At 53.4% G+C, this 13,910-nt stretch overlaps 1 protein-coding gene across 1 annotated transcript; it reads left to right on the top strand.

The window, feature by feature from the left end:
- Positions 1–3,639: 3,639 nt before the first annotated feature.
- On the top strand, positions 3,640–7,241 carry VOLCADRAFT_74602 (uncharacterized protein). The gene is made up of 6 exons (XM_002950383.1): positions 3,640–3,707; positions 4,054–4,459; positions 4,740–4,875; positions 5,045–5,384; positions 5,715–6,038; positions 6,330–7,241. Exons 1-6 carry the CDS (start codon positions 3,672–3,674, stop codon positions 6,537–6,539), a joined length of 1,452 nt encoding a protein of 483 aa, XP_002950429.1. The 5' UTR covers positions 3,640–3,671; the 3' UTR covers positions 6,540–7,241.
- Positions 7,242–13,910: the final 6,669 nt, after the last annotated feature.

The raw sequence follows: 13,910 nt of genomic DNA, 5'->3' as shown, positions 1-13,910 counted from the left end.
TCGGTTAAGTTGATTGCTTGGTGAGTTGCTTTGTTTCATTGATTGATATTGGGCTCGCGATGTTGTTGTCCAGAGGGCCAGGGCGCCGGCTGTTTCCCGGGCTAAGCATAGATTCCGCGCGCGTTTGTGTGCACATGCATACCGGTGTTTGCGTTCCTCCTTTTTCATCATGTGTGCATGTGGCGTGCGCACGTGTGCGAGTGTGGTGTGTGTATGTGTGTACATTTGGTTGCGACGGAATGTTTGCGTGTGTTACAAGTTGAGTTACAATAATTCTTTTGCAGTGTTTGTTAAAAGGGAGGGGTCTTAGGGATGGCTGAAATGTCTTGAAGCGATTGCGGGTCTCTTTTTGTGTGAGATTTCTGCAGGATCACTGATCGTAGGTTGCCAAGGCGCAATACAAGGAGTTTGGTATGGTAACGTAACACATCCGTCGCTTGTAGTGTCTCACAGATGCGCCCGTTGAGCCGGTGCTCAGCTCCACTCTGTCAGGTCCCTGACCTCGCCTTTCCGCCCACCTTCTGGACAACCCCGCTATAGCCACCTAAGATTTGTGATGTATGTACGGTGTGGTACAGGTTCTAAACTTCTTTCCTCGTACACCACCAGCAATCGTACAAAACAGCAGGCGTGTAGCCGCCCATCAGTTCCTTTCTCATAGCTCACACATCCATATGGTGTAACTCGAATACCCAAAAGACGTGTTAATACGCTTATGGCACTGATCGGGTCAGTAACCCATGGGTTACCCACCTTCAACCCCCCGTAGCCCTTTGGTAACACCCTTGTAAGTTCCTACCCAGCAGGAGGGGTAACACGGCCCCAGGGTAAGCCCCTCCGTTGCCCTGGACTATGGACATATGTAAGGGCGTATAGGTTACCCGTCTTATTTGCTTCCCACATCGTAAATTCCGCTTAAGTTTTTTTTGGTAAATGTAAATGTTAGCAACCTACAGTATTGTAGTATCTCGGGAAGCATCGTTCGCCTTTTCAGGGCATTCCAATAACACGTGCTTTTCATCTTCGACTTGGCTATTGGTGCCACAACAGCGGCAAAAGCGCTGCTCCCTGGGGACATGGTAGTTGCTCTGTCGTGCTCTGTTTGCCTCCAAAGCCCAGCAACATAAACGAAACTGCATTAGCTTACGATGTGCTGAACAAGGAATGAAAACCTTCGCATGTGTTGGCCAGATAACGGCTGCGGCTCCCGAAAAAGGCAGCCCCATCCAGTGCTTATACTTCGCCATTTGCACTCCCGGTTGCTTCCCATCTGATGGGTACTCCTCTGGCAAAGACAGTCAGACGCGCATGGTCCCAGCCGCTCATCAAACGCTCCCTTAGTGCCGTCATCACCGCTCGAGGTTTACTCAACACGCTCTTTACCCCCATGACTTCTTGCGGTATTCCGCTCCAAATATTGCACTCCGAGAAGGAAAACAGTCGTAACATTGAGGTTCCCAAGCCCTCCCATACCGGGTTGGCCAGAGCATCGGCCGTAAACCGGCATGAGCAATGGACCCCACTTGCTTTTGAAGGGGGTTCCAGAAACGGAGGATCTGTTTCACCATGTAACACTGTAAGGGGAGTTCAGCCAGCTCCGCTTACAACAACCGGAAGGTTCATGTGAAGGTGGTCGTGGGCGTGGCACATCTTTCGTACGGCAGGTGGGGGTGCCACAACGGAAAACGGCTGATCTGTATGATAGCAGTGTATGACATGCCATACATCTTGTCTATGGTCCCACCGCAACTCTATCGTTCCCTTTGGACGTTAGTATCCTTTATCACCTGCTTTTTCTGAAGTGCGACGTAGGATGGTGCTTATATAGGCGATCTGGCAGCCCTTGAGCCCTCGGCTCGTATTAGGGCGGTTTGCAGGTACGGGGAACACACCCCACGACCATGTAACACACACACACATACATGTTATCTATAGCGAACGTATTAGTACGTATTTGTGCGCACTACCGTTTGACCTCGCCACAAGGCTAATAAAGCCTCGTGAAGGGAAGCTCTGTTGGACAGTGAGACGATGTCAACAGGCGCCTAGGAATCTTTGATGTACGTAGCAACCCCTCGCCTGTATATACATTGACACAATGCTGCACAGTACCCGGCAGCGTGGAATAGCAGGCATGCGCATGGTTTGCAAAGTGCTGCAGGAAGGCGGCTACAACTAAGATGCTGGCTGCAATATCAAGAAGGAGCTTACGGGTGCTGGAGCAGTTAAGACAACCATTGCCCGTCAGCATGTTACAGGTCCGTAAACATACTGACCTCCGGCTTGACTGCTGATAGGCATAAATGATTTAAGGGTGAGGTTTATGCACTGGCAAGGTCCACTGTAACAGGAAGGTGAAGGGCGCGGGCGGCCCCGAAACCTTTTCAGGTACTTTTACAATGTGCTTCACTCAGTATAAGTATAAGTCCTGCCGGATCCGGTAATGTGTCATGAGCTCTACGAAGAAGCACGGAGGGGTTAATGGGTGCGGGGCCTTAGGCTTGGCGACGGATGCGCACAGGAACCTGGTCAGCAGCGTTCAATTACGACTAACACAGCGCCTGGTGCGGCGTTGAGGGGGCTGGCGGTCGCTTCGGGGTTTATATACAAGGCTGCAAGAGGCAATTTGCGGGTCGGCATTCGGAAGCATTCTCCTAAATCGTGAATGATTTTAGGCATGCAGTGAGGCTTGGCTCATAAACAAATCATACCACCCGATCTAGATTTCCCCCGCGAGGTGCGTGCGGTTTTGCCAGGTGGTATGTGAGCGCTGGAAGGGTTTGGATGGTGATGTGTAACGTAATTGTATTATGCGCTTTTTGAAGGAATGCATACAATAATTGATTACGAGGATCAACTGAGGATTGTACTGCGTCCGCATGTGAATGGTTTGGGGAGTCTGAACAGGTACGTATTGGGTGCATGTATACCTTGCAAACGCACAACCATAATTATATTCCAGGACGACACGCCTGAAGTCTTATGTTGCAAGGCAAGCTTCAAAAGCTAAAGACGTCCGATGGCTCAAACGAGGCAAGAGGATTGTATCGGTCGGGATGGCATGCGTTAAAAGCTTGGAAGTTGGAACTTTCAAGTAGTTAGGGGGAACTTAGAGCCCCGTCCTTGTGATAGAGACTCGGTTTGCATAACGGGGCCCCCACATGTTTTCAAACTAGTGAACATCCCTTGCACCGTGAAGAAATATCCCCATAGCGCCCGAGTCCACGGGGACGAGAATCAGCAATATACCGGAACGCAAATGTCTGGTTCCAATGTATGTCGGCCTGACGGGAATGCTGAAAAACGCTTCAATATGCAAATTGGTTTCTTTTATACTGGTGCTGAGGTCGAGGACCTTCAGGCCGTCAGTAGAAAACCCATAAAAGATAATGTCTTGGGAGCATGGTCCGGCATGCAGCAACGCCTTAGACAGAGCAATCGGAACACAAATGCATAAGTAGAGACCAGATGTCAACGGCTCATAACTGGGCTATACCATGTTGAGAAAATGTGAGCCAGTGGTTTTTTCTTGTCAACCTTGGTACGCCTTCCTGGAGCCCAGCCCGTACATTATGTGTGAGGCGGGAGTGTTAAGTAGCTCGGTGCATCCATACTTTATACTTTTACACCCGTGCTCTTCGAGGTAGCCTGTTTCATATCGGTCGATCAAGATGGCTCTCTCAGTGGACACCGTGAATGGCCGTGAGGTGCGGCGATCTAGGATATATGTTTTCGTGATTTGCGATCAGGCCCAAAAGGCCTTCTCAAAATATGATTAAGCACTTGAATGTGGTAATCATCAGTAGAGAGCTCGACCGGCGCGTGTCTCTTGGAGTGCTCGTCGTCCGACGGCTGATCAGACATCCTGCCCTCGTTTGCTGGTTAAGGCGGACGCCTATGATTTTTCCTGCAGAATATCATTCATTTATCTTGTTGGTCATCTTGTGCGAAGGTTAACGCATACTGGCAGATATGGTCCCGTTTGAGGACGTTTTGTCGGCGCCGTTCTTAATTGTCTCACCGCCGTGGTTATTGCCAATTTCCCGCCCACAGTACAAGGTCAAGGATATTGCTGAGGCGAATTTTGGTCGCATCGAGATTGAGCTGGCCGAGGCGGAGATGCCGGGTCTGATGGCTTGCCGCACCGAGTTTGGCCCTGCCCAGCCGTTCAAGGGTGCTAAGATCACGGGCTCTCTGCACATGACCATCCAGACTGCCGTGCTGATCGAGACCCTTACGGCGCTTGGTGCTGAGGTCCGGTGGTGCTCGTGCAACATTTTCTCCACCCAGGACCATGCTGCGGCTGCCATTGCCCGCGATTCGGCTGCCGTGTTTGCTTGGAAGGGCGAGACCCTGGAGGAGTACTGGTGGTGCACAGAGCAGGCCCTTACTTGGGAGGGCTGTGACGGCCCCGATCTCCTTGTTGATGACGGTGGTGATGCCACCCTGCTTATCCACGGTAAGCCCGAGATGGCTCACTTTCTACCTCCAGATCACCCCCGCCTCGTTCTTGAAAGCCACGGCATTGATCACATTGGACATCGTCTCTGGAATTGTACACCCTTCACATAGCTGGACATGTACTCCGATTGATTTCTTGCATGTTGCAAATACACTGGGCTCTGCACTGATTGACCTTAGATTTACTGTTAACCTGGGCTCGGGGTATTGAGGTTTCACCTTAATAATTATGTTTTGTATTCCTCCACGCCTGTGGTATGCTTTGGTGTTTCGTGCAGAGGGTGTCAAGGCCGAGGCTGCTTTTGCCAAGGACGGTACTTTGCCTGACCCAGATAGCACCGATAATGCTGAGTTCAAGATCGTGCTGGCTCTGATCCGCGACACCATTAAGAAGGATCCCACCAAGTGGACGCGGTAAGCGTGAATCCATGGAATCCTTCTTCTACACATGAGGGCTACGATTACATTAATATAAGGCTTTCTAAACCCAACCATGTTTGTTTAACGTTGCAAGCTTCCGGCCACGTTTGCTGAGCACAGAATAAACATTAATTCTGTCGTGTAAATGGAAACAATGTTGCAGCATGTCGACGAAGGTTGTGGGTGTATCGGAGGAGACGACCACGGGCGTGAAGCGTCTGTACGAGATGCAGACCAGTGGCGCTCTGCTGTTCCCAGCGATTAACGTCAACGACTCGGTCACCAAGTCCAAGTTCGATAACGTGTATGGCTGCCGTCACTCCCTGCCCGATGGCATCATGCGCGCCACGGACGTGATGATTGCTGGCAAGACTGCCTTCATTGCCGGCTACGGTGATGTCGGCAAGGGTTGCGCGTCGGCTATGAAGGCGGCGGGCGCCCGCGTCATCGTGTCGGAGATTGACCCTATTTGTGCGCTGCAGGCCTGCATGGAGGGCTACCAGGTGGGCTAATGGGGGGTCAGTAGTTTCGGAAAAGAACTTCAAAGAGGGTTGTTAAGAGGTGGGGTGTAAGGGTCAAGTAAGTTGGTTGACGTTTATGTTTAGGTGATCAGATTAGATCATCAGATGATGATGAGGATTTGGGCCTTGGGGGGATGGGTGTGGCGTGTGTGTAACTAGAAATGATTCGTGACCAGACGTTCAGTTGTGCTCGTAAAACTTTACACAAATGCCTGCGTGTTCTGCATAGCATAAAAGGAGTTTCATTAAACTGAGGGTGTGATGTATATACATGTTCTGATGACCGTAATCACATGCGGCGACTCTCTGCAGGTCCTGCCTCTGGAGGATGTTGTCGAGACTGTCGATATCTTCGTGACTACGACCGGCAACAAGGACATCATCATGGCTCAGCACATGGCTAAGATGAAGAATAACGCCATCGTTGGCAACATTGGTCACTTCGACAATGAGGTTGATATGGCGGGCCTGTACGCTTTCCCTGGCATTAAGCGCCAGAATATCAAGCCCCAGGTCGACCGCTTCATCTTCCCGGACGGCCACGCAGTCATTATCCTTGCGGAGGGCCGTCTGTTGAACCTGGGCTGCGCCACTGGCCACCCCTCGTTCGTCATGTCGTGCTCGTTTACTAACCAGGTAGGCTATGGGCTGTTAGGTGTGGCGCTGGCGTGGAAGTCATCCATCTGGAAGGGAGGCCAAAAGGATGAAGATGATGTTGAAAGATACCGGCGTTTGGCAGTGATGTGATGGAAAGCAGTTTGTGGAGATGCCCATGTTGAATCATTACAATGTTTAGGAAGGATGCTGTTCAGGCATACACTGCTGTGACATAGAAGTACAACTTGTGTGCCATTTTGGCGGTTGTGTGTTCACAATATCCCTTTCCGTTTGATGGTTGGCTAACCTGTACTCGTTCGTTCCCGTTAGGTCATTGCCCAGTTGGAGCTTTGGAACGAGCGCAGCAGCGGCCGCTACGAGAAGAAGGTCTACGTGCTTCCCAAGCACCTGGACGAGAAGGTAGCGGCGCTGCACCTGCCCAAGCTGGGTGCCAAGCTCACGCGCCTGTCACCCGAGCAGGCTACCTACATCAACGTTCCGGTCGATGGCCCCTACAAGCCGCTGCACTACCGCTACTAAGCAAATTATTTTTTTCCTGCTCAATGCAAAATGGTTGGCTTAAACAATACCTAGGCGCAGCAATGGCACACCTGGGGAGCTGGATAGGTGTGGTCCTTCTGCCGGTGGTAGTGATAATTGCGATGGTCCAGGATTATATGCTCGTAAAAAAGCACAGCTGCGGTGTTTTGTGTGAAGCATTTATTTAGGGCGAAGGCGCAGGGGCGGAAAATTATCACGGACACGCAATACTGGTGGTAATTCACGCACCGCCGGTGTTGGCGTGTTTTGCGATGTTTCAATGAAGACGAAGCTCAATAGGGTACGACCGTTTGGCTAGTAGCGTATGTCGTGTCGTTATAGCCTGAGGCGTATTCTACGCTGTCCTTTCGACAACAGCAGCAGCACATCCATAATGGACATAGTGCGCATATGGCAGCTTGTCCTGTAACGTTGCGGGATTGGAATGTTGGCTACTACAGCGTCCTGTGGCGTCCTCGTGAGATTATGATGCAACACGCCGACACTTAGCGGATGTGTCCGGACGTTTTTTTATTATTATCCTATGATGATGAGGTACGGATGTAAATTCCGGACGGCCTTCCTGACGCGATGCCTGGTTTTTGTTTCAAGACCGCAGTGTTTTGACGGCATCGTGACTTCGCGTGAAACGGTCGATGGTGCGAAATGCAGGACGTTGCTTGGAATATATGATAGTGATGCATGCTGCACAAAGAGTTACTTCACAGACATGCACTTGGCTCAGCTCACTTATCTACACACTGTGTCCGTTACTATGGACATGCAAGGGAGCGATGATGCATAGAAGCACCGTACAGTAGAAGCTTGTCCATGCCATGCTGCTCAGTAAGGTCGAATCCACAACCAAGTTGTCAACAGCAGATCGAAAAGGAAGAAGAATATATCCAGAACCCTACCCAAAGTCGTACTGTCATGAACTGCGGCGATATGGACGGGACTACCATGGCGGACCTTTAGGTCACTTTAAACTTAAACCAAGTTTAAAGCATGACCAAAAATGCGCTACCATGCCAGGACGTACCTATCATCGTCTCAGCAATGTATTGCACATTTCTTATTTGTGTACGACGGCTGTAGTCAGGCGACTTCAACTTGTGGTGTTGCTCAGTAAGCATTTACACCTCGTTAAATATCAGAAAGGCTTGGGCATGTATGTTTCGCCGCCGTCATTGCCGTGCCTGCCCTAATTGTCATGCTCCCATACACGTGCTGCATGTACAGCAGGCCTCGGAAGATGGGGCCGACGTCCAGGCGGGAATGGTTTCTTCGCTTTCCTTATAGCAAGGCGCTATGTCAGCTCAGTGTTCATCAAGTGTAACAGAGTAATGCAGTATCTTGATTTCATCTACTCTTCTATAGCTCTCGGGATAAAAGAGACGTTTAGATAAATAAGACGTACAATAGCGGTGATGACACGGCAATAACAAAACTCAACATGGCATGTACACATGCGTCATCGTCTCCTCCATCCTTTTTTTGTCCCTCCCCTCCCTCCCTCCCTCCCTTCCCTGCATCAGATGTCCATCTGACTGTACATAGGTACCGTCACACGCGATTATAGAACCTCTACCATCCACATTTCCCTGTTTTCCGACCCCAAGGCAGACTGGCACTTTCACCCAACACTGTATCTGGATGCTGTTGGTGTGTCACAAACCTCACTTCGAGCATATGAAGGACGCTATGAAGTGGGAACCTGAACGCCTGGCAAGGATGGTGGAACGCATATGGTACCACCGCAACTCTATCGTTCCCTTTGGTCGTTAGTATCCTTCATCACTTGTTTCGTTGGAAGTGCGAGGTAGGATGGTGCTTATAGGCGATTTACGGCATGGCCGGCAATGAAGAAGCTGAAGTCTGGCCAAGATGGCGAGGAGCGAAAGGCAGCCTGGCCACCCGACCCCAAAAAGAAGAAGTATGTGCGGTCAGCTAACACCCGGTTGTACATTATGCGTGGGATATACAGGCGGATCGTTGAGCCTTCGGCTCGTATGGGCTCGTTACTCCGTGGGAGAATAGTGCCAGTGCATGTGTAATGCACACATACTAAGACCTGCTCAGCAGCACCTGATGTATCCACACCGCAACAGTATTATTATTATTATTATTATTATTATTATTATTATTATTATTATTATTATTATTATTATTATTATTATTATTATTATTATTATTATTATTATTATTATTATTATTATTATTATTATTATTATTATTATTATTATTGTTACACCGGTGTCCGCTCAACCTGGCGTGTGTTAAGGGGGGAACGCTCTGAGGTCTGCACCTAGTCAGTCCTATATGCTATGTTCCCACCGCGTCACCTCTACGGGCCCTTTTCCACCCTAGAGTTCCACCTATCGTTGGTGAGGACGCCATACTGTCGCTGTGGAACACGACCAGTTATCGCAACCTGCCGGAGTCTGGTGCTCCTGTTACATCTTCAGGCCACGTGCATGTCGCACCGCCTCCCTACCCTTACACTACTGCACTCTACACAGCACCCTGCTGCTTTGTCCTGGCGGAGAGTAGTTAGCCCCCTACGACCCGCTTCACCCGCTGGGGGATTCCGCACCCCTCGTAGAGGTCACCATCTAAGGCTCGTGCGAGGTTCGGCCTAGCCATGTTACAGTAGCCTCATGGTAGGAACTTTGCTTGGACAGCTCCATTGACCTTGTGCAGCCATTACCTCCTCCTCCTCGGCGCCTAGCCTTCTGGTGATGGACTTGTCATCACATACACCACGGGTTGCCCTGAGGAATGCCTCAGGTATGCTGATACACTATCAGTGGACAAGTCTCACTACCCATGGTGACGCCGGTGGGATTCGAACCCACATCTCCCACCGGTTATGGTGGTGCTTTACCAGTTAAGCTACGGCGCCACACCGCAACAGTAGTTGTGCTGGGTGAAGGGAGAGGTGTGCAGACACCTTAGTGGTGCGGGGGTAGTAGCCCTGTTCTACAGCCATGGAGTGCTGCTGATATGAAATGCCGTACTACTCATCTAACCAACAGATGTGGGTTTGCCCAAATATGCAATCTGATGCCGTTACTGAGGGAAGCGTCTGCCAGATGTTTGTATGAACTGGTGTGTTGGGTTTAGAGGATGAGTGCATGTGTTCATATGTGCAGGTAATTGATGATGTAGAGCAGTAAGTAGGCATTAACATGGCACACGTCGGTTATTTGCCTGGTGAAATGTCGATCACTCGCTATCCTCTGGCTCTAGAGAATAGGTGCAGCATGTTCTGAACCAATGTCACCAACGGACAGAAGATGCATCAACCGGCAACAAGAAGAGTTATTGTATCCTAACTATCTAATACAATGTGGGGTGAGGGAGAATTAGAAGAGGAGAAGCTTGGGCTGTCCGGGGAGACCGTGAGAAGATGTGAAGTAGAGAGACACGGGAGATAGCGGACAGTACGACACGTCGAGGGAGGATAGGTGCGGCAGCGCATTGCCCTAGTGGGTTCGCACAGGGTGGGGTGGGGTGCACGTGGGTGGAAAACAACAGGGTGATGCGGTTAGAGCGGGGGGTAGTCTTTTAGAACACCGCTCGCGGGTAAGTGAGCGGGTAAGGCAGCTCGAGGAGGATGCGGGAAGATACTGTGAAGCGGACACAGGACTTGGGGTCCATAGGGGCAAAACTACAGCGATACAAGATTACAGCTTCACACACCCGTGTCGATTGGCATGTAGCCGGTTGACAGCGCCATTCTAGTGCTATAAAATTACACAGCGTATTAAAGAGGAGGGCTGCCTTGCGTTGCGCTGTGTAATTTGGTGTTCTAAGCTTGCTAATGCTACCTACCCCACGTTTAAATCTTCATGATGCACCTATGGATAAAATTATCGCACGTGTAGTCTCTAAGGGCTCCTTCCAAAACCGAGCAAATTTTAGCCCGAAGAACGTGGCGGCCTCCTTTCCCATGAACGCAGTCCCGCTCCGCAGCATGTGACAACAAACGTAAAGCAAGCCGCGACCAAAAGCGACGCAGAGCAGCTTTTGCCTTCCGGGCACCTGTCCTTTTTCAGCTCCTGTTTTACTGATGTAATCTTCTGCGTGCCTTCAACTCATTCTGCTTGCCGCGGGTAGGACGAGCGCTAGGGGAGTAGTTTCTCTTCTTCCCCGGGAAGCCGCCTCCAGCTGCCGCTGTTGCCTATCCAGGGGGCCTTCTTTGACCACCGAAATTGTCCCACGTAACCACTCCGATCATATCACCACTACGCCCTCAGCGAACATGGGAGCAATGCTGAGGGGGAGTGAAGCGGCTGTGGACACGGCAAGAGACGACAGTTTGGGAGAGTGCATGCGTGGCATTGTTGTTGTTACATGCTGCCTCTTTTGTGTTGATGTATAGGGATGGTCTCTGATGGTATCCGTATTCTTTGTGGTGAGTTTTTTGTTTGTGTTTAGTGTGCAGTATTGCAGCATATATCTGAAATCGTCATCGCGTGAGGTTTGTTGTTGTTGTTGTTGATGGGGTGTTACACTGTGGGCGGCTCGCCCGATAAAGGACGAGCACCGGGGGCCCTGACCGGGCCGAAACACAGCGCAGGGATGGGCGCGCGGCTCTACGTCCGTCTGTTCCTCCGCGCGCGCCTCGATCCCTCACTCACGCCAACCGGGACACTCTCCCAGTCCCTGGCTAGGCAACACAGCGGCGCAAACCGATCTATGCAAGAACCGCACGAAAGGCGCCACTTCGCCTGGCCTGCCTATTCACGCGCTCTCGTCCCTCTTGACCGCCAAAACCAGAACAAAAAGAAAACACCACCGGGGGCAGGGGCTCTACTCGGGGGCCTCCTCTACACACACAAAAGAACCAGGGCCCCACGCAGCCAGCAAGGCAAGGGACACACGGAGGACCACGGGCCTGAGACGACACACCACAAAAGCCGAGATACGGTTGCACAGGAATGACCAACACAAAGCGAGTACTCGCACACTGGTCCTCGAAGGCCAGCTGTTCAACTACCACGAGCAACGAACAACGAACACTTCCCGAGGGTGGCCACCACTACCTCGCCGGTCCACTCACAAACGAGGCGAAACTGGTCCGCACGTCAGTCTCCTCCTGGGGGTTGCGGGCTCTCGGATGCAGCCCAGCGCGAGACACAGCAAAAACACCTATAGCCGCGGGGGGGATGACAAGCCAGCACGGCGCCCCCCTATAAAGCCCGGAAAAGGCACGGCTCACAGACGCTGCCTGCTCCCGCTTACCACACCGGAATCCCTCCCCTCCTGACCCTGACCGGCCGGGACCAGCACCACCTGTTCTCCACCTCTAAACCACTCTCCTCCACCGCTTTCCCACCTCCTCTCCACTCCCGCAAGCCACCTACGTGTTCTCTACTCTGATGCCAGACAGCGCAGAACCCATTCCCCTCACTCCGACGGGCCCCATTTCCCGGGGAGAGGGCAACCACACAAGTACACAAAACACACACAGCCCGGGTCCTCAACTCCCCCTGCTAGACCACGCTCAGGGCACTGCCCTCTCGCCCAGCCCTCCAACTGTCCAGGGCCTCCCTGCTCTCCTCGCTCCCTCACCTATCCCTACTCCTGGCTCTCTCACCCCCTCCCTCACTCTCCCTGCTCCCTTTCCGGTAAGACCTCGATCCAACTCTATCTCGGCTATTTAGGCCGTGATTTCCACCGGTGCTGCGCACCGCATCCGTTCCTCCACGACCGCCAGGATGGGGTGCTGCGGCCCGACTCTGTCCCAGCCGTGTCTGGGGGTCTCCAGCATTGCGAACGAGCGCAAACGCGCCCAGAAGTCTGCCACCGCCCGGGCGCGTGCGCGGGCCAGTGGCGAGGCTCCTGTTGCGCCCGCCGTTGCTGTTGCTGCCACCGCCTCGCCCCCTCCCGCCCCTGCTTCCTGCGTTGGCCCGTCCTCCGCTGGGGCGTTTAGGGTGGGTCCTTCTTGCTGCATTGTACCTCCCGCCGGGGTGAAGAAATCTGTGATGGCCCGCTGGCGGGACCTCTGTTGCTGGGGCTGCCCCACCACCTGTCGCTGTCGCTGCTGCTGCTGCTGTCGCTGCTGCTGCTGCTGTCGCTGCTGCTGCTGCGGTCCTGCCGTTGCTGTCGCCCCCCTCCGTCCCTGTCGCCGGGTTGCTGCTCGGAGGCAGCACCTGCCGACTTCCATGGCGGATAGCGCCGCTAGGGCGATCACGTCCCACGGGCCCTGCTCACACCCGGGTGGCGCTTGGGCAAGCCAGAGCTGCTGCCGGGTGGTGGTGGCCCCTACTGTTGTCTGAGTGTGTGGCAGGTGCCTGTCGATCTGCTCCCGTACGGCACGTGCGACTGGACATTCCCAGAAATGGTGCAGACGCGGTGGGCAGGGTCGGCCGGCGGCGCCCCCATAGGTCCCACACCCGCATGGCTCAGTGGGCACCCGGGCTAGGTGCGTGTTGCCAGGTAGGGGCACGCCATCCACGGCGAGACGCCACATGGTCTCCTTGTTCTCATTCTCCCAGCGCACCCCATGCCACAAACGTGTCAGGGTTGCCTGAAAGCGGCTAACCTCGGCAGAATTGTCAGGCTGGGCCTGGGCCTCGGGCGTGTTCAGGGCCTCATGCACGAAGTCGGTCATCAGGCGTATTCGCCGCTCGTCCACATGCCCGTTCTGTAGCTGTGTCGCTAGACTGACCGTTAGGCGGTGGAGCGGCACAGCGTCCGTCGCCCCAGGGAGGCGCCACCCCAGGCGCCCGATGATCATAGCCATCACTTGTGCGCAGTCTGGCAGTGTCACTGCTGGTGCTGGTGGCTGCTGCTGGGGCCCCTCCTCCTCCACTGGTTGTTGCTGTCGCAGCCTGATCTCCACCGCGTGTGCTGCCGCCAGCCAGGCCGGGCTGATGTCGCTGTGCAGGGCTCCAAGAGCTGCAAGGGCGGCATCCTTGTCCTGCAGCTGGGCGGGGTCTGTGGCTGGGTCGAGGTGCTCACGGGCCCACGAATGCCAGGCTGCTCCCTGGAGGGTGGTGGCTTGGCTAGTGTTTACCGCTTCCCACACCCGTACCAGGTCCCCCACCGTGCGTAGTTTCCTGCATGGCGTCAGTGCTGCGTGGTATGCTTCCAGGCCTGGTCGACGGCTGGGGCCCTCGGTGCTTGCAGCATTGGGCAGCAGTGGGTTGCCCCACAGCGCCGCCGCCCAGCACCAATCACCGGGTTCCAGAGGGGTTCTGCCGATGTCCTCCAAAGGCGGTAAGTGACCCAGTGCCCCCACGATCCGGCTGATGTCTGCGGGAAGGTCGCTGCTGCCGAGCCACGGTCCCGTGGCCCGGGCGGTTGTCAGAGCCCAAGGCTGGAGTGCAGGGTGGGTGAGTTCCAGGTAGGCGGACAGCG

Source organism: Volvox carteri (genome assembly GCF_000143455.1).
Source record: "Volvox carteri f. nagariensis unplaced genomic scaffold VOLCAscaffold_18, whole genome shotgun sequence".
In the NCBI taxonomy this organism is placed as follows: Eukaryota; Viridiplantae; Chlorophyta; class Chlorophyceae; order Chlamydomonadales; family Volvocaceae; genus Volvox; species Volvox carteri.
Note: the sequence above shows the minus strand (reverse complement) of the source record. Positions and strands in the feature narration are given on the sequence as shown.